The sequence below is a fragment of the Thamnophis elegans genome, chromosome 1 (genome assembly GCF_009769535.1).
Source record: "Thamnophis elegans isolate rThaEle1 chromosome 1, rThaEle1.pri, whole genome shotgun sequence".
NCBI lineage: Eukaryota > Metazoa > Chordata > Lepidosauria > Squamata > Colubridae > Thamnophis > Thamnophis elegans.
The window spans coordinates 52,110,912-52,131,020 of NC_045541.1; the positions used below are offsets into that span (position 1 = coordinate 52,110,912).

The following is a 20,109-nucleotide window of genomic DNA, read 5'->3' on the forward strand; positions in this document are numbered from 1 at the left end:
AATGCAAGAAAAAAGATTTGCAGATTCTTTAGCAATTTAAAAATCTACAAATAGTTTTTTTTGATTAAAAAGGTATGTGATAGACAAATCTTGTAACTTCTGCTTTCTTCATATTACCATTTAGAAAGAACCACTTGATGTTGATGTTATTTAAATGCCTTAGGACCTGAAGCATATCTCTGATGCTCAATGCAGAAATATGCTATAGAACCTGATGCTACTTTTTTTTAAGTCAATTGAACCAAAACCAAAGTTGAGTTAATTTAAATTAACTAGCTATTATGATCAATTTTGTTTCTTCCATTAATTTAAAGGACAAATGGCCCCAATTGATCTAGGTTTTTTATTTTTGTTACTGCTCCCCCCCTTCTTTTTCATCACATTAAATATTAAGATTAACTCTAATTTCTGTATGAGAAAAAAATCTTAAGTTTTTTAGACAAAGGAGTCAGGAAGCACATAAGGCAGATATATATATTAGTCCTAAATTAAATCTGGCCTGAGCTAATATTTAAAATAGGAAAGGGCTCTAAGAGGTACAGTTTAAGAACTTTCAGAGAATCACTATTTGCTCACCTCGGGTTGTTAACAACCTCTGGTTGTTAGGCCTTATGATTCACAACTGTAAATTATGTTCTATGGTCTTTGGGGGTTTTCTCTTGTCGACTGCCTCCCAAGTTTAAAACTTCTGTGATCAGCATGGATAAGTTTAACTTGTTTTTGTGATTCAATAAACAACCCAATTCACCAGCTCTATTGCTGAGAATTAATAATCTTCATCCATGAGATGAGTGAAACACAGAAGAAAATTCTGCAAACATGAATGCCAATAACTTGGATGCCTTGTTCCCTTTAGTATTAGGCCCTCTGCTGGTTAATGCATTGAACTATCCTATATATTTTGACCAAGCTAACAAGGATAATTGCAAAAACCTTATTTCTATAGAATCTTGTTCAATTAAACATTAAAATGTCACTTTCTTTTTCTTTTCTTCCTTTAGTTGAAATGATTGGACCAAATATGGTTCTAATCCAAGGTAAGATTTGAGTAAAGTAGTATGAAATCTCTTCGGAATTGAGCTTGGTTTTGGATGACATGGTTTTCTTGCAAAAAATATTTAAAGTTGTTGGCTGCTGCCCTTTTTAAAGATGTTTATTTTAATTCTCAATTTGGTGTCCCATTTCTATATAGGGGTTTATTAATAATTATGCTAAACAGAGTAGCTAAAGCAAACATCTATCTTGTGTACCAATACCTGATTGTTATTCAATGCGACAAATAAGAACATCTTGCACCTATTTGGGATTAGAGGCAAGAAATGGAAAAAAAATGAAAAGTACCCATAATGCTTTGGAATGCAATTTTTACATGAAACTCTCCTTTTGTAATTCCTGTTTGCGGCAGAGAATTGGGAGTTGGTCACAAAAATCTACTGTTTATCTAATTTAGCCTTGAATCATAATTATTAATTACTCAATGTTATTTTTTTTAATAATCCACACTGTTAAATACTGCAATACAGACTAAAATATTCCCAAATGATTGAGATGCATTTGCATTGTAAAGTTTCAATTTAATTAACACTCCAGTAAATAGGTGGTTCTATTAATTACTGAAACGGACAGGCCTGGATTGAAAAACTGCATGGAAAATGCAAATATATCATGGCTAGTTTTTTTTTTTAAAGACTTTGTTGCAAGAATACAACATAGAATTTAATAGCATATGAGGATCAAAATAATCTTAATTTTACCTCTTTTTTCCTATCTCCCTAGCAATCAGCATAATTATTTTGACTCAGACAAATGCATTTTCTCGTAGCCACTGCTATGACTTATGCTGTAGAATCTGGTCATGCAACTATTTACACAAATGAAGCAGTATTTGTGTGATAAAAATGAAATGATAAGGGAATTACTTTCTTTGTCTACTGGCATAAGTTTGAGTAATTTGATTTTCATTCATAGCTTTTTTTTTGCTGTGTTACACAAAGCCCCCAAAAGGAAGTGACCTTCCATTCTAAGCTTTTTTGATGATGCTCAAACATTTATAGGCAAACCCTTGAAATCCTTGCAATCTGACCGAATCTAAACTAGAGTTCTCATCAACTCTTTCAGACAATTTTCTTGAGGGATTGCAAATGTGTGAAAAAGAACTATTCAAAGTATTTTTTTTCCAGAGAGAAAGGTGAATTTATTCTTCGCTGATATTGCTAGCTTCTTTCAATCTAAAAATCGGAGAATATATTTGGTCCTTTTCTAAGAAAAAGCAACACTACAGCAATCTTAGTGCTTTCTACCTGTAACATTACACATGATTTTAGATACACCAAGCAGAATTCAAGATTTCTTTGTTTCAGGCAGTAATTGGAGGGGGGGGAATCAAACCACAAATTTATTCAAAAGAGAAAAGGAAGGTGGTGGAAGAAAAGTGGGAAACCAAACAGCAGCACATATCTCTTTCTAGGTAAGAGGAGCAGTAAATTGTCCTTACTTCAAAGAATGTTCCTGCATGCTCTAGGATCAATTGGCTGGAATCAGGTTTGTTTTTACAGTAGGTAACATACATCTGAAACTTATCCGCCTGAAAAATTAATATTAAGAGAGAAAGAAAAGCAACTTTAGGCGATGTGGTTGGACTATCGATTTGGCTTCCACTGGAATGTTATAAATCCATCTCTTTTAGGTGGATATATTTCAGGTTCAGGAATTAATTAGATTAATAAAGGATATTTCCCTAAAGACTCCCAATCCAAGTTTTGTAGTAAAATATGGCTTCTGCCCACTTTTAACATTTTGCAACGTGTGCATCTATATCATAAAGAACTAGAACACAGGAAGGTAAAAGATTATTTTCATTTCAGTGGGTCTCAATGAAGAACAAAATAAATGATGCCATTTTATTCCTTAAGGCAATATATTGTATTGTATTTCTCTGACAAACTTCCTGGCTTGAAACGATTCATTTAATATTTTAACACACTTATAACACACTGATCTCATGAACCTTTGGCAGCAGGAAGATGTTATAGGATGAGTTATACCTACCAATGGGCAATCAATGATTTAAATGAATAATATGATTACTGTTTAAGAAAAAAACAACACCTTAATGCAACAAAGTACAACCCCTCCCCCCCCCACCAGATTTGCTCAAAGAATACCAGATGTCTCCTGGAACAGTTTAAAAAAGTGAAGTTAACAGCCACAATGGCTTAGTCTCATGCAATGCACATAGAAAATGGAAAGCCTTTAATCACAAAGTTGCAGCTATTATCTGAACTTTTGTGCTAATAGCCATGACTGTTCCTGAAGAATACCTTAAGTTTCAGGAGTGTATAAGAATAAGCAGGGTTTGGGGGTCAGGAAAGGAATAATTTAAGTTGCTAGCATGACTTTATATCAGACAAAGAATGAATATAATTTATCATTTTGACCTCTTTAAAGATGTACAAAACCAAAATACAAATGTACAAAACCTTCAAAAGGAAAGAATAATATGTTTAGACTTATTACCCAGGTGACAAAGCAGTGACCAACATCTTCAGGAAGTTGTTCGTATTTTTCCAGTTCTTTCAAAAAAATACTGGAAAGAAATGAAAACAAAGAAAGAAATTAGTCATAGTATATTTTCTTTACTGGGCAGCCAAACATGGCAATGGATATGGCAATGGGTAAGTAGCTCTGAACGTAACCTTCCCAATACCTTTTTCACCTTTTTCACCTTTTACTCCTTTATTGTTTTACATGAGAGGCAAATGGACCATAATGCTTACGCTTTTGAACAGATTCCCTTTATGGGATTGACATTCTGGCTAAAATTTTATTTATGTTTATTTATTTTTTTCAGTACTGCAGAACCTGTCCCATTCCTAGTGGCCTGGAGAGGGAACCACAGAATCAAAGCAAACATTTAGTTTTTTAAAAAGTACACAATATGGGAAATATCTATCTCAGGGATGGCTTCTCTCCAGTTGTTTTTGTCCATTGGGTTTGGTCCAGGAAAGTCGATGCATCCTGGTTTCTGTCATCTTAGTGAGACTCAGGTTGCAATTTCAGGAGAACTTTCTAATAGAATTACAATATAAAAGTTGGAAGAGACCTTGGAGGTCTTCTAATCCAACCCCCTGCTCAGGCAGGAAACCCTATAGCTTTTCAGACAAATGGTTGTCCAATCTCTTGTTTAAAAAAACTCCAGTGCTAGAGAGGAACCTCCTTAGTTCCAGGTTGCTTCTCTCCTTGATTAGTTTCCATCCATTTCTATTTGCCTTGCCTTCAGGTGCTTTGGAGGATAGGTTGACCCAACAGAATGACCTTCCCCCCCCACCCCTAAGATTCATGTATCTCCCACCCTAATGTTGTTCAGGAAACTATTGAAGATCTGATACTCCTCACAGGCCTTGGGACACCACGAGTTTTGCTTTGCTTTGTTCTTGTTTTGATTACTTTGTTCTTCCAGTCTATTGTATCTTTGTTTTTTGTTTTTAAATGGTTCCTAGTTATAAGTTGCCAGAGTTGTCCAGGAGTCTATAAATATTACTTAATTGAATATACAAATTTTAAAAAGCTATCACTCAAATAAACCGTTTGGCAAGTTGCCAGGAGATTGTATAACACGGACATGTAATAGGGATGGACTCTTACTCCAAAATGTATTTAAGCCATGTATTCAGAAATGTCATTCTCTTTCTATCTTTCATGATTGAGAATCCTTTTGTGAAAGCTTATATACAATTGCATTTTAATAAATGTGCTTTTTATTGTTCATAGTCTCCTTGTTTGTATATGAGAGATTTTTATATGAGAGTTTCTCACATAAACAGATGAAATTAAGGTAAATTTCATGCTCAAGTAAGACTCAATTAAACAGAATAGAATTGATGGAGAGCCTACTTGTCATGATACTTTACTCGTAGATCACCTGTAAGGAGATAGTCAAAGTTATGTGTTCATTGAAATGTGTGGCTTTTGAACAGCTACTTCACATAATTGTACAAACAGAATGCTAGTTTCAGCTGCACTGGTGTTTGCAGCTTTTGCCTAATATTCTTTATAGGGAATTCCCATTTTGAGAAAAGAGATACCATGACTGCACTAAGCTCTATAGTAGATCTTGTCAAAATTACTTATTCACTGTCAACCTGGTACCCCTTGACTTACTTAATGAATCAACATAGTAACAACCATCAACAGCCAAGTATTAGTGTTGCTATGATGAATACAGAATCTCCATCATTAAAGCCAATTAGGCTAGATAAAATTCATTTCTAATCCTGTTGACTAATTTTCATCTACAGCAATACAATTTAAGGCATAGAATGGAGTAGGTACCAATGGCAAGGGCCAAGAGAGATAGGTGTTGCAACTTCTTCTTCCATGTCAACTTCCAGACACATCACTTATTTGGCGGGATAGTTTTGGTCTCCTGTACAGCCAAACATCATACTATATGTCTTAGTGGGAAGCATAATTACATCATACAGACACTGTCTCTATCATGAGTATGATAGAACTGTCTCAGAAACAATAGTGCCATGATCTTTTATGTAGGAATTGTAGCTTGCATATTCCGTCATCTGAAAGAATAACATATCTCAATATGTTTAGAAAACATACTTGTTATGAAAGTCATATATCTCCTGGATGTTTCCAAATATTATGTGTTCCTTGTTCAGAATCCCTTGTGGTATCTCCTCTACTCCACTTGTCATTTCCCAAAGGTAGGTCTAGAAAACAATGTGTATTATATATTTATTTATTTTACATATATAGCCAAAAATTTGCTATTTATTTTTCTTGGTAAAAGAAGAGACTATCTGAGAAAAGTTCAGTATACAAACACCATAAAGGAGGGATCCCCAACCCTCAGGCCATGGCCCACTACCAGGCTATGCCCCATTTAGAAGCGGGCTGTGGAAGTGATGTGCGCATGTGTATATGTGTGCAGCTCCAGTTGCACATGCAACAGGCCCGCGTGTCCACCTCTTGGAACTGTATGCGCATGCATTCACCCACTGCTTGCATGGAACCATTCCCTCTCCCCTCCCCTTGCTGGTCTGCAAAGTCGGAAAGGTTGGAGACCACTGCCATAAACTGTTCAGTGGTGTGAATAATCTGAATAATCCAAAAGGAACTGCTGGCCAATATTGTCACTCTCTTTTTATGCTGAACACAGAGAAATGGTCCTGTAGTGATTAAAAAATTGGACCAAGACCAGGCAGACTTAGAATCAAGTCTACTTTCAGTCATATAACCTCTCAAGAGAAGTTACTCCAAAGTACATTACAAGGTTTACTGGGAAAATTGGTGGAAGGGACATTATATGTGATGCCCTTTCCACCAGTTGAAGGAAAAAAGAATATAATAATATTGAGTGGAAAAAGAATATAATAATAAATAATTCAAAACTCTAATAGTGAAGAAAATGTTTCAAATTCAAAGCACCAGCTCCAGAACATTTATTTTGTGTTCGAAACACAGGTGTCTAATTGTTTGGGAATTGTTTCAAACCAACACACTTCTGTCTCAAATTTGAACTAATCTGCTTGGGGTTTACAATGCTTCCCAAACGGTCAAAGCAGCCCATTCTGCATAAGGAACGGCTGCTTTAAATTCAAGATGGGGAATTTTGAATTTGAAATGTTTTGAACATCCTACAAAATCCTTTCTCCAATCTGAATGCCACATATTCTCTCTCCTTCATTTACTCAGCTAGACAGTACAGTACAATACATCTACCGAACATGTAACACACCGGTTTGATCACATCATTTCTATTTATATTCCCCATAATTCCACTTATGTCGGGAGTCTGTCATAAGTACCTGTTGTGAACAAAGCTTTGTCAATCATTCACAGCAGTGCTGGCTGCTTGAATGTTACATATTCTCATGAGGGAGAGAAGTTTTTGCTACATACAGAGGGAGTAAGATAACCTAGCCATTCCCTCTTGTAGAGACAGATCATGATTACTCCCTTTAAAACTAAGGGCAGAATTCAAGCTGAAACAAAGCTGCAGAAGGGTGGGAGTTTATCACCTTTTCCGAATCCTCTGATTCTAGCTTGAAATCGCCCCCCCCCCCTTCAAAAAAGGTGGAGGGGAAATCCATCTACACTGAGTTCTTGATGTTTCTCTGCTATTCTATAATGTTCTTTATTTCCTCTATACAAATTAAGGAATTGTATGTAATTCCATTATTTATTCTTAGTGAAAACATGTCTGAAAAGAATATTCTTGGGGATTGTAGTATTTTGTACTTTCACCCTGTGATTTATAATATTCTTGCTGCATTTGAAACAGATCACTAACATTTTGTGACCTTTCTGGAGCATTGTGTTGTTGGGCTGTTGTTTGTTTTGTGTTGTAATGCTCTTTTAATTTCTGTCCCATGATCAGAACAGCTCTGTGTTGGTCTCCCCCATTCTTGAATGCTGGCACTATAATACTAACAAATACAAAGATATTTTTTAAAAATTATTATTTCTTAACCATTTTAATGAAAGATAAAAGTTTATCTAGCTTGTGTCCACATGGAGACCCCTTTTGGACTTTTTACTTGAGAAAGATAAAAATGAAGTTTTAGGATTTGCTAATTAGATTTGTTATGATTATAGAAATATTGTGTGTGTTTTAGAAAGGCAAAGATGATATTTTTTTTTTTATTAAATGTTTTATTCATTTTCATTTTCAATTTTGTACATTCACTTATATACTGGATATTTGCAATAATAATAATATAATAGTAAGAAAAGAAAAACCCCAACCTAAACACAACTCATAAACCCAACCTATCGCTTTCATACACCCCTTCTTCTCCCCCTCCAACTTTCCTTTCTCCCTCCAACGATCACCCCTCCTACTTCCCTTTCCCCTCCTATCTTCCTTTCTCGCCTTCCTCACCCTCCTTCCCCTCTCATCCTCCTTACATTCCCCTCTTCCTCCCTCCTTACTTCTCCCTCTTCCTTTCCTCTACTTCTCACTATGGTGCATTTCTCTATTCCTTAATCTATTCAGTTACGCTAAAAAGAAAAAAGAAAGGAAAAAAGCAAAAAGAAAAAAAAAGAGAAAAATAAAAAGAAAAGATAAGGACCAACAGTATACAAGTGTATTCTTCTTATTCTATATATTGAAACTATATCTCCACCCGCCCACCCACCCCCAATGAACCCCCCTCCCTAACCCCCTCCAACTTCCCAGGTCCCACACCCGGCACAGTTCAGTACCATTCACCTTCAAAATATCTTATTAACAATAATAATGAAAATAAAATAAAAAGAACACTCCGAAAAAGAAAAAAAAACAAAAAACGAAAAAGTAAATAAAAAAAAATTTAAAAATCTTTTGCATTATGCTCAGCCTCCCATCATTCTTAAAATTTAAACAGTGTGAATCATTCCATTTATATTTTGTCCTCGTCCCTTACTTCTTTGATATTTACCCCCATCTTCCTGTAGACTCTCCAGATAGCCTTTCTTAACCTTATATTCAAATATTAGTTTATACAAAAATCAATTTATCTTCAAATACAGAGCAGTCTAATCATACTTTCGCTACTCATCTTCCTACCCTTCGTTTCACGTCTCCATTCCTCCCAAGCCCAAATTGCATAAGATTAGGATCTCGCTCTTCACTTTAAAATCCTGAGCTTTTTATGTTATACTTCAAGCATGTAAATCCGTAAAATGTGTGCCCAAAATCCATACCAGTTCATTCAATCCCAAGATCCCTTCATCAATATTCCGCTCCACCTTCCTTTCTGCCCCACTCCTCCCAACTCCATTCATCCCAAACCGCAATTCAAATAAATCTTAGTCCCCGCTTTCCTCACAGAAAACACTTCATGCGCAGTTTGGATTGAGATTCAAATAAGTCTTGTAAAAGTCCCGTATAATATCTGTCTAGAATAAGCAATGCTTCTTTCCATTCCTCATCAGTACACAGCTTTACCATTTCATACCAAACAGAAATCCTAAAGTTTTAATCAGTCCAAAAGCTTAGAAAGTATTTTAAAGACATCGCTGGATCTATATTCTTTACTCTTCTGTCCTTTCGGAAAGAGAAGGCTACCCTCTCCCTTATAACCACGTGTCCCGCTGCTTTGAAAATATGACTGAATCCTCAGTTTCCGCTCTTCTGCCTCTCCAGTAGGGGGAGAACAACTCCCTCCTTCTTGTAACCAAGTGACTTGCTGCTTGTCTTTCCTTCACCTTGTCCTTCCGCGTTTCCGAGTGAGTCAAGAAGCCCCGCATTCAGAGTTTTATAATAAAAGTCCTGAGCTTCCGAAACAGAATTAATACGAAATCTTTGATTTTCAAATGTAACTGTGATTCCAACTGGAGCTTCCCATTTATACTGTATTTGACGATTTCTAAGTTCTTGGGTTAAAAAAGTATAGCCTCTCCTTGCTTGCAGCATCTGGAGCGGGATTTCTTTAAAGACAAACAAATCATGGCCATCGATTCGGAGCCTGTTATTGTAAAACTTTTGAGTGATCGCATTTCTGGATTCTCTTGTGAAAAAGTATATAATTATGTCTCTTGGAAGCTGTCGTTGCTCTGCTACACGCGAATTCTGGCGATAGATTTTTCGAATATTCCAATCAAAATTGAGTCCTGGACCTCCCACCGCTTGGCTGAAAGCTTCTACAAACATCTGTTTCAAGTTCTCTCCTTTCTTTTCGGGCAGTCCTCTGACTCTTATTGCAGACGCCTTTCTGTTATAATTTATCATTGTAAGTTGTGTTTGAGTATCTCTAATCTCTTGTTGTAATGCTTGGATATTAGAAGTCAAATTAAAATTAGCCCCCTCCAAAGTTTCCAGTTTAGTCTCCATTTCTTCGATATAATCTGTCAAAGTAGACGTAACTTCAAACATATCCGCCTTTATTTGGGCAATTTTAGTCTGTATTTTATCGCATAAATCCAGCACAAATTCTTTAATTTCTTGTTTAAGGTCATTAATTATTTGAAAGAAAAGCTCCTGTGTCAAGGAATCTCCAGTAGGTAGTGTAGGAGACAAAGGCAGCGATTTACTAACAAGTTCTTTAAGCACATGCGGGGGGGATTTTTTTGCCTGCTTAGACCTGGGAGGCATTATAGATAAAAGCTGAGAATAAACAGATAAACAGTGTCTTCAGCTGGTCAGTTCTCAATAAATTATTTGTAGATTTTGCTTGTTAATGAGTAGCAGTCTCCGGGGAGATAAAGCCGGTTAATTACGTCATCAATCACCAACACAGTAAAAACGCCATTTTGTATCCCAATTGCACAGAGAAGTTTCAAAGGAAAAACAAGGCTGGTGTTTAGATAGTTATAAAAAAAAAAACATCACAGGAGTGAGACCCGCTCGTGTTAGCTTAAGTTGCTTTAAACAATTTATCATTGTCCTGAGTGGGGGGGTCGCCTGTCTAGGGCTGCAAAAAGGCAGCTGCGAGGAACTGGCTGGAGATAAGAGCTCAGTTACACTGGATCTCTTCTCCGTTCGCAGCCCAAAAAAAAAAGAAAGGGGGCTGTGAACTACGAATAAATCCTAGCACCTGAGCTTCTGCCTGCCCCTTTCTGCCAGAAAGGGGTGATATCTATTGATCTTAATTAGATATACAGACCAGAACTCTGAGAGGGGCTCCGTTGAGCTCCTTCGGCGACAGGCTCCTCCCACAGGAAGATAATTGTGTTTAAAAATTGGAAAAAACTAATAAAATTATAAAAAATATTTATGCAAAAGGAAGGCAGGTTTTAAAGGTTTGTTTACATTTAAAATAAATAGCTATTTTGCTATATTGCTTTAGTTTGCATTATTTAGTTTGCATAGTTTATATGATATTTTTGTTTTAATTTATAGTACAAGGTTACTTTATTATATATTTATACATTTACTAAAGAAAGTTGGAAGTCATTCTTTTTGTTGTTTTTTTCATTTTGTTTTTTATCTCTTTTCAATTCTTAACTTTTTCACATTCCAATCCCTTCATTTCTTTTCATTAATGTCTTCTCATTAATTTGTATTTTGCCCTCCTTTGAAATTTAATAAAGTTGGTTTAAAAAAATAAAAACATGCATGACTTCCTTTTTTCAATAAACTCGCATTAGGTTTATTTTGTAAGAACAGTCTATCTGCTAAGATTGTAGGAAGGAAGGTGGTGGAATTATATGATCAGGAAGTTCAATATGGACATGTCACATTTTGACCTTTCAATTGTTCAGTACAGGCTGTGACAACCATATTTCTTTCACACACACACACCCCATACGCCATGAGAGGGTGGATGTCAAATGAGGTGCCCTTTCAAAAATAGATGCTGGCAGCAAAAAACCACCAATTTACCACTCTAAAGCAGAAGGAATGAACCGAGTTCCCCCGCCTCACTTTTTTTTTTTTTTTACTTATGTCACATTTGCTATAATGGCCAACAATCTGTAATACTACCACTGAAATAAAGATCATTATTATTTTTCAAATCATACTGTATACAACAAATCATTACACCATATGAGCTGTATATAAAACATTGTGTTTATTCTTGCAAGGTATCATACCTCTAAACATTCATGCAGGTCCCTAACATAAGCCTTCTCGGTCTGAAGCAATTCAGCCATGATGAACCTACAAGGAGAAATGGTTTTGCATAACTATATAGAACAAGCACACAGAAAGCAACACAATCTTTCAGTTTTGCCTGTCTCACAGTTGTATCGATAACATTTCTGAGAGAGAATTATGAAGTCTGCCTTAAGCCTTTTGAAGAAAAGATAACTTGAAGTATAATATATAAATGTATGAATAAAACACAAGAAAAGATATATGTGTCTGGAATGATGGATGCTAAATATTTCTGCAGTATAATTGCACTGATTTTTTTTTTCTTACTGAGAGTTCTCAGACTTTAATAGATTACTATTTTCTTTCAATGTTCAAACACTCTATTTAGAACACATTGGAATATGAATGTATTTGAATTTGTTGGGTAATATAGTTATCTTGACAGTACTATGCAATTTACATAATAATTAATATTTCAGAGACCAAAATTTCTGGAACCCAGAAGAAATACCATTGTTGTTAATTTCATTGAAGTAATACATTTTGTGCTTTTAACTTGATAAATTGAGAAAAAAAAACATTTAGTTCCCAACCAATGAACAAATAAAGAACAAAAGAGAATACAATTTCTAACATAATGTTCTGTCACACTGCATTTTGATCTAATGCCTTTTTTACTTCCTTGCCAATAGCATCACTATTTTTTAAACCATTAAATGAAAACAGGCGACAATAAAGGATGGAACAATACTCCTTCTGATCATGGGACAATTGAAGATCAAACTGAACAAGAAACAATTTCTTGGCTAGTTCCCAATGAATAATCCCTTAGAATACTGAGATTTCCTCAGTAACAAGCATAATAGCATTTGCTACATGCTTGTAAATATTTTATTGTTTCAAACACATCTGCAACAAAATATGCGTGTAACATGTCATTACCCAAAACAAAATAGATGTGCCCTTTTCTGAAATGCAATAACAACCACAAGCACCACTATAACAACAACATAATCATCATCATCTGGATTGGATTTATCCCAGACTTTCTGTATCCATATGATTACATGTTGTTCTTCTATCTCTGTTCTGGCCATTTGCCAGAATAACATTCAGTACAAATGTACAGAACATGATATTCTAGCTGCCTCACATCTGGGTGAGCTTGCTGACATGCTGAGAAGAAGCGGTTGCTTTTTGCGAATTGATATATTACTGAGGCACCTGATTCTCACCACTTACTCTTTTTTTCTGGCTGACTTTCTCTTTTCTTCATTGGCTTCATGACTGGCATCACGTAGCCTTACTTCACGATCAGACAGACTTGCTGGAATGATGTCCAACTCCAGGTCTTTATTATCCTGAAAAATGCAGTGACACGGAGCTTTAATAAATCGTTATGGTTTGTGAATGAATAAACAAATGCAAAAAATGTGCTTGCAAAGTGAAAGAGATGAAAGGAAAACAATAGCACTGGAAGATAATATTGCACAGTGCAAACAGGCCAAACGCACCAATATATTTATGAATAATTAGTTAAAGGCACATCAGATCGGACAAGTCACAGATGATGAAAGATTCTTAGAAGCTTTTTCCTCCCACCATGCAGGTCTTCTGAAGTGATGAAAATAATCTTTCCCCTTTGCTTAAACACATGATGGGGGAGTGGGGACTGGTGGTTTTTTTTTTTGTTTTTTTTTTGCTCTTCCAAAATATTGGTCCTAATTGGTCTTGATCTTCTCAAGAAACAAGCATATCCTAACTACGTTTGTTAAAACGAGGTTCAAAGCATAGACTTGGTCATTCTCAACTCAGTGGCCTGATCTCAGTTAAAAACACTAAATACCTCTTTTTTTTTTTTAACAATCCCAACAACAGCTTTCTATCCCACATTCCTCTATCAGCTATTTTCTCCCCTCATGCTCAGAAGCAATTTTTTTTTTGGGGGGGGGGGGGGTTATAAATGAAGCTCTAGCAAGGTGGGGGGGGGGCTTCTGCAAACAAGAATCATACATGCATACACACAAACTGTTTTAATTAGTCTGTAAGTTAATTTTCATGGTGAAGCCACAGAGTTTTCAAGGCTTTCTTTGGGATAAAAACTCTTTTCAGTCATTTTCTTCCTCCCTTAAAGATTAGATATTTATGGGATTATTGCAGAATGGTTGAATTGCACCCCACAGCAGTTTAACCATTTCATTCCCTGGGAATTAAGTCAAGCATGTCATCCGCAACTAGAAGCTTAGACTGAAAAGGCCTTAAACAACCTTCTGAAGGTCGCAATACTTCCCACATTTATGAATGGACTATTACTTAGTCATCAGATAGCATTTATCTTTGGGGAAATTATATCTATCTATCTATCTATCTATCTATCTATCTATCTATCTATCTATCTATCTATCTATCTATCTATTCTTGCAGTAGAGCCAAATGTTGTCTTTCTGAATCTATTTGGGGAGATCTCCATGCTGCACCAAAGCAAAGCAGGACGGATGGGAAAGAATCTCATATATCCCAAATCCAGGCATCTTCCTTAATAAAGATATGTCAGAAAAACATGCAACTTACAGTACCTCTGTATTGATCCCAAGAGCTTTTTCCAAAGTGTAGCGGTACTTCCCCATTCTCAGTGAAAAATCCCGATAGCACTTGTCAACTGTAGTAACCCATTTCCTAATTTCTGTGGCGTGTGTGTGTCCTTTCTCCACAAAGCTATCGGCCAGCTGAATGAGAAGCTTTACTTTCTCCTTAGTTTGCTGTTTGAAAAGATTTGTTCTTGGTTATCACATCTTTCACAGACATTCTGTTCCATTTTAATTCACAAAGTAACCATCTGGGCCTTGTATTTTTCACAAATGCTGCTAATGTGAAAATGTCCTTAAAATCTTGGGAGACAGAGTGTAGGTGGGATGCGGCTTTTTCCATCAAAAGGTTTTAAAATCTGTGTGTTCTGTGTCAGACATCAGGGCAAGAAAGTAAGAATAAAATAGAACTGGTGGGTTTAATTTCACAGACTTTGTTGGCATTAACAGGACCCACATGGGGAGAGGCACATGATTGCCTAATTGCTCTGTCTATAATCATTTCCTGGCTGGAAGGTCTTTCCAATGCTCAAAAATGGTTTCCAGGAAAGAGGAGCAAGAGGATGCAATGGGGGAAAAAAATCAAATGTTTCATCTTGTGTCACTGGAAAACTTTAAATTAGCATATAACTCTTATTAAATATACGATGCAGCAACGTCAGCTACGTAGTAGTTAAAAAAGAAATTTATTTTCCAAAGTAATTCTTTTCCAATGATATTCATACCCACTCACTGGAATATAACTCTATATAACTGAACAGTCTGATTATGAGATAATCTTAAAAATAAGATGAAGAGAAAATAACAGCTCTGAACAGCTTCTTATGTTTTCACTAATTTCTATTAAACACTGCTGAATGGGAAATCATGCCTGGAAATTGACAAATAAGCAGTCCTGCACTTACGTGGCAACAGGCAACATTTAAAATAAATAACTGACATGAAAAACTTTCCCGAAATGACCTTAAGGTTAAATTATTTTTAATAGAAATAAAAACAAGTTTGGTGTATTCTCTAAGCCAATACCTCTCTAAGATATTGGATAAGACTGGGGAGATGCAGCCTCAAATTAACTTGCAGCCATGGAAATTCTTCATATGACTTTTAGGCCAATCACTCCCTCTCAGCCCAGCTCTAATAAAGTATTCACTGGATGCAACAGAACTGGTTGGGAAACTGAAGCATGATTGCAAAAACAGCCGAAGTTGGAATGTAAAGAAGAGATTGTGTCTTAAAGCAGTTACATAAAAGTTCTTCTCGGCTTGCAACCATAACTGAGTCCAGAATTATGGTCATAAATTATGGTGGTCGCTCAGCAAATCATGTTTCCACATCTGATTTTACAACCTTTTCTGCTGTGGTGATTAAGCAAGCACCATGCTTGTTAAACAAATGTGTTAGACCCAATGGGTGCTTTTGCCAGAAATCAATGCCGGAAACCAGCAAAAAATATTGAAAATCATAACAGCCATACCTGAGATCCAGTTGCCAGGCACCCAAAATGTGATCATGGGTCATTAGTTTTGGGAGGGGGGGGGGCATCATAATATCAAACATTCATTAAAAGAAGATTGTTAAGGAAATACTAGCCATATATTGCTATAAAGTACTATAAAATTAGTTCTACTATCATTTGTTTATTTGTTCATACTTATATTCTACCTTTTCTCTTAGTACTCAGGGTGAGGATTTTATCCTCATTACAACAACACTGAAATAGGCTGGGATGGGAGAGTAGTCTAAAGATAGGCCAAACTTCTATGGCTAAGGATGGACTTGAGCCTACATTTGTACTCCAACATACTAAGTATACCACATTTAAATCTTTTTTCTCTTAAGGAATCTTAAAATTGTTTTCCTAAAACAAACAAACAAACAAACAAACAAACAAACAAACAAACAAACCCTTTTCTCCCCTATATCACTTTTAAACTGAAGAGAATTGCAGTATGGTGTTTAGATATTAAAAGCAGACCATTAAGTATTTCATTGGATTAGTCTACAGAGGTGTTTAGATATCAGTCCAATTGTCTAAAATAATGTGAATTGTGTCTGAATTATGAGAACTATAAAATATGTATTTATATTTATATCCTTCCAGATGAATTCTTGTCAAAGGCAGGACTAGAACTCATGGTCTCCTGGCTTCTAATTTGACACCTTAACTATTATATTAAAGTAAGTTTTCCTATCAGATAATATAAATCAAATTAATTCCATCAGTTATTTCACTTATAAATGAATATCTCATGCTCTTTAAACTTACATAAGATTTGCATAGTCATTAACAGTAAAGGGCATTAAACTCATCTTTTCATATGCACAAATTCATGGTATGATTTATTATGCTGCTCAAGCAATTCTCCTCTCCCCCATGTTGGATAGTTGTCTCAGCAGTGCTTTCCACAATCATATATTTATTGATTTCTTAATTATAAAACTTCATATTGTTTATAAATTATAAATACAGTTCACCTTGGCAGGTACTTTGAATTCTCCATATTCTTTCAAAAGCTCGTGTGTTTCATTTGCTGATTCTCCAGTGGAAGTGTGAGTAGAGAGATAATATTCTCCAGTTTCCTGAATCCAATCCAAAGCCTACAGGTGGAGCAAAAACACATTAAAAAACCAGACCCGTATGATACCATAAGACCAACACATTTTATTGTATGGCCATGTATCCTGAACTGAGTATTATATTTCTCTGTTCCTAATGTTCAAAATATCTGAAAATACTAGCACAATTAAGGAGCAACATTCACATTAAATAAAAAAGTAAGAAAATGTGTTGTGCTCTTTATAGGATGCCATTATCTGATCTACACAATAGCTCAGGCAACTAATGTTAGACAGCTGATGGTAGAAAAATAATTTCAGCACCATGGCCAGTACAGTAGATGACAGAAAAGGATTTTGGTTTTATTTTAGGACCATGGAGAGCAACCATACAGTCAAATTCTCCCAACAAAACACAGATTCATCCTAAAGGTTTTATAGAGAAAGCAGGAAAATGTCCCTGAAATGTCCATCAGTGCTATTCATTACTTGCCTTTTGTTTTTCCTCAATAACTCACTACACACTTTCCCTAGTAACTCCCTGAGGCTTCTTTTCCATTATTATGTCCTAGGTATGAAGGTCCATTTGGTTCTCCTGCCACAATACTGAGTGAGTTGCCATTTTAATCCCCAATGGACTGCCTTTAGACTGATCTCTCTTCTTTAACCATGAATTGCCCTAATGAGAGATAACTCTCCTTATGGTAAAGCTCAAAGTGTCACTCAGATGCCCCAAACCCTTTGCAATACAAGGTAATGTTCCATGAAAAGTTCTTACTCTAAATTATTAAATGAAAAGAGGATGGTTTTTGGTTTTGAATCTATTAGCTTTAATACTTACTTGAACTAATGGCTAAATGGATTTAGTTTTTTTTCTGACTTGAACTTTTCCAGTGATTACAGTTAGCAAGGATTGGACATAGGACTTAAGTACAAAAAGTAAGCATCACAGATAAATTCTCTGCTCGGGCAATCTATTAAGAGCCATGGTGGCACAGTGGTTAGAATGCAGTATTGCAGGCTATTTCTGCTGACTGCCGGCTGCCAGAACTTTGGCAGTTTGATTCTCACCAGGCTCAAGGTTGATTTAGCCTTCCATCCTTCTGAGGTCAGTAAAATGAGGACTCAGATTGACTCTATAAACTACTTAGAGAGGGGTTTAAAGCACTGTGAAGTGGTAGATACCATAAGTCTAAGTGCTATTTCTATTGCTATTAAACTACCGCACATTCAGTGTGATACCCAAACAATGAAGAGAAGTGCATTTTGTCAAGTTACCTGCTTTGCACTGCGCTCAAAGACTACATATTGCTGACACTGATCCAGTCGCCTTTTCTTCAAAGTCCAGAAGTGAAGAACACGATTTTCCCTCTGCAGCAGCTCACTCAGAATGGCTATGGATAGAAAAAGGGAAGAGCTATATTTCCTTAGCTGGTTTGGTAAGCACAGCCAGAAGAAAATAATTATTGATTCCACCAGGTACTTTATCCTAAGAATGTAAGTTCCCTAGAGTTAAGCACTTCAGATCAGACTTAAAAATAACAGTAAAGCAAAGCAAGGACAGCCATTAACACAAACAGCTAAATACACTTTTGTGAACGTCAGTGAGCTCAAAACTCTTGTAAAAGCAGAATACTTTCTCTAGTGAAGAACACTTCAGTCTGTGCTTTTCAAAACTCAGAAACAAATTAAAAATACACATACACACACAAGCAGACCAAACAAACCTCAAGCAATGTAGACACTAAGAGTTTAGGCACCCAGATATTTTAGGTAACATAGAATGCATTCCATATCTTCTTAGCATACCTTTACTTTATATATCTCTACCATTCTTCATTAAATTTAGCAGTTCTATTAAATCGTATTTCTTTGAGGATATCTTTGAGGATATTCAGCAGATACCTGCTGAAATAACAGCCTAAAAATGCATTTCATTACATCGCAATTCCCTAAATTTCCAGTAGAAACAATTCTATTTCTTTAAATATATGCGATCATTATTGTCATCATCATCAATTCAAATGTCATATGGTGATGGAAGGTATAAATTCAATTTTTTTTCATCACATGGCCATGAATGACTAATGCATCCTTATATTAAAGATTGTAATATATGTTCCTGAAGTGTAGTGCCGGTGTAGCCAAGACCATTGTGCAACAGAAAGAAAGCTCACCTAATTTCCCACATCTTTTAATGAATATTAATCAAAATTGATGAAGAAAAAAATCTATTCATATTTTAATATTACAAATTCTATGGAACTGGTACAAAATAATATATTTAGTAGATTGTGACCTGTCCCTTCTTAAATATTTCAAAGCCCTCGAATCTATTAGTGATTATTAATAGAAAAAAATGTAATAGAAATTTATATAGAAATTGAATAAATAAATCTATTTCAGGAAGGTTATTTAATTCAAAACAGAAACATGATGGGTGCCCCAAATGCATGTCTAATGTAAATTATAGGTACATATTCCCATGTAATATTAAAAAAGTCTTTCTTGCTATTTCTAATTTTTTTATTTTAATTATCTTTTTGAATATGAGTAATTGTTACTTTCCCCCGCCACAGCCACACATGCAAACATGTACTGCACATTGCTAGTATTGCTGAAAAACTCAGCCAATGAAGAAATATTTAAGCGGGTTAGTTTTACATTTTCAACCTCTTAAATGTGAATAAATACACAAATGTTTGGAACACACATTCCTAAACTACATAATGATTACTGTAGTAACATAATTTGCCCTTTATTGCTTTAAAAGTAATCCAATCAGAAATGAAAAATATCTTCTTCTTTTTTGCATTTTTACTTTAGGGTTTAGACACCCTACTGAGATGCATATGGAAACTTTTTGAAATGATAAACCATATTCTGAACACAGCTTTTGGGGTATCTGTAAGGTTTATAGCTAATAAAGCCTTTACCCAGAACCCTTGTAAAGAAGGGAATATTAGGTTTGTAATCCTTTTTAAGGATCACATACTTAGTCCTCAAGGTCCGTCTAACAGAATGAATTGCAGACATTTGTATATTTTAAATACCTCTAAATGTAATAATCAGGTAGGAGATTGATTAGTTAGATTATTCCTAATGTATACAATAGAGCTTGTTGATCAGAAAGGTTGGCAATTCAGCGGTTCGAATCCCTAGTGCCGCATAATGGAGTGAGCTCCCGTTACTTGTCCTAGCTTCTGCCAACCTAGCAGTTTGAAAGCACATTAAAAATGCAAGTAGAAAAATGGTGGGAAGGTAACAGTGTTCCGTGTGCCTTTGGTGTTTAGTCATGCCGGCCACATGACCACGGAGACATCTTCAGACAGCACTGGCACTCTGGCTTTGTAACAGAGATGAGCACTGCCCCTAGAGTTGGGAATGGCTAGCACATATGTGCAAGGGGAACCTTTACCTTTACCTTAA

General features: G+C 35.6%; 1 protein-coding gene across 1 annotated transcript in view; it reads right to left on the reverse strand.

The window, feature by feature from the left end:
• The window catches only part of KALRN (kalirin RhoGEF kinase), a gene marked incomplete at its 5' end in the record, with an annotated part of 302,460 nt that overhangs the window by 143,247 nt on the left and 139,104 nt on the right, over positions 1–20,109 (reverse strand). The window contains 8 exon segments of the mRNA XM_032209049.1: positions 2,495–2,584; positions 3,517–3,586; positions 5,617–5,726; positions 11,536–11,602; positions 12,782–12,900; positions 14,116–14,298; positions 16,600–16,722; positions 17,959–18,074. Of these exon segments, the coding sequence (XP_032064940.1) occupies positions 2,495–2,584; positions 3,517–3,586; positions 5,617–5,726; positions 11,536–11,602; positions 12,782–12,900; positions 14,116–14,298; positions 16,600–16,722; positions 17,959–18,074 (878 nt within the window).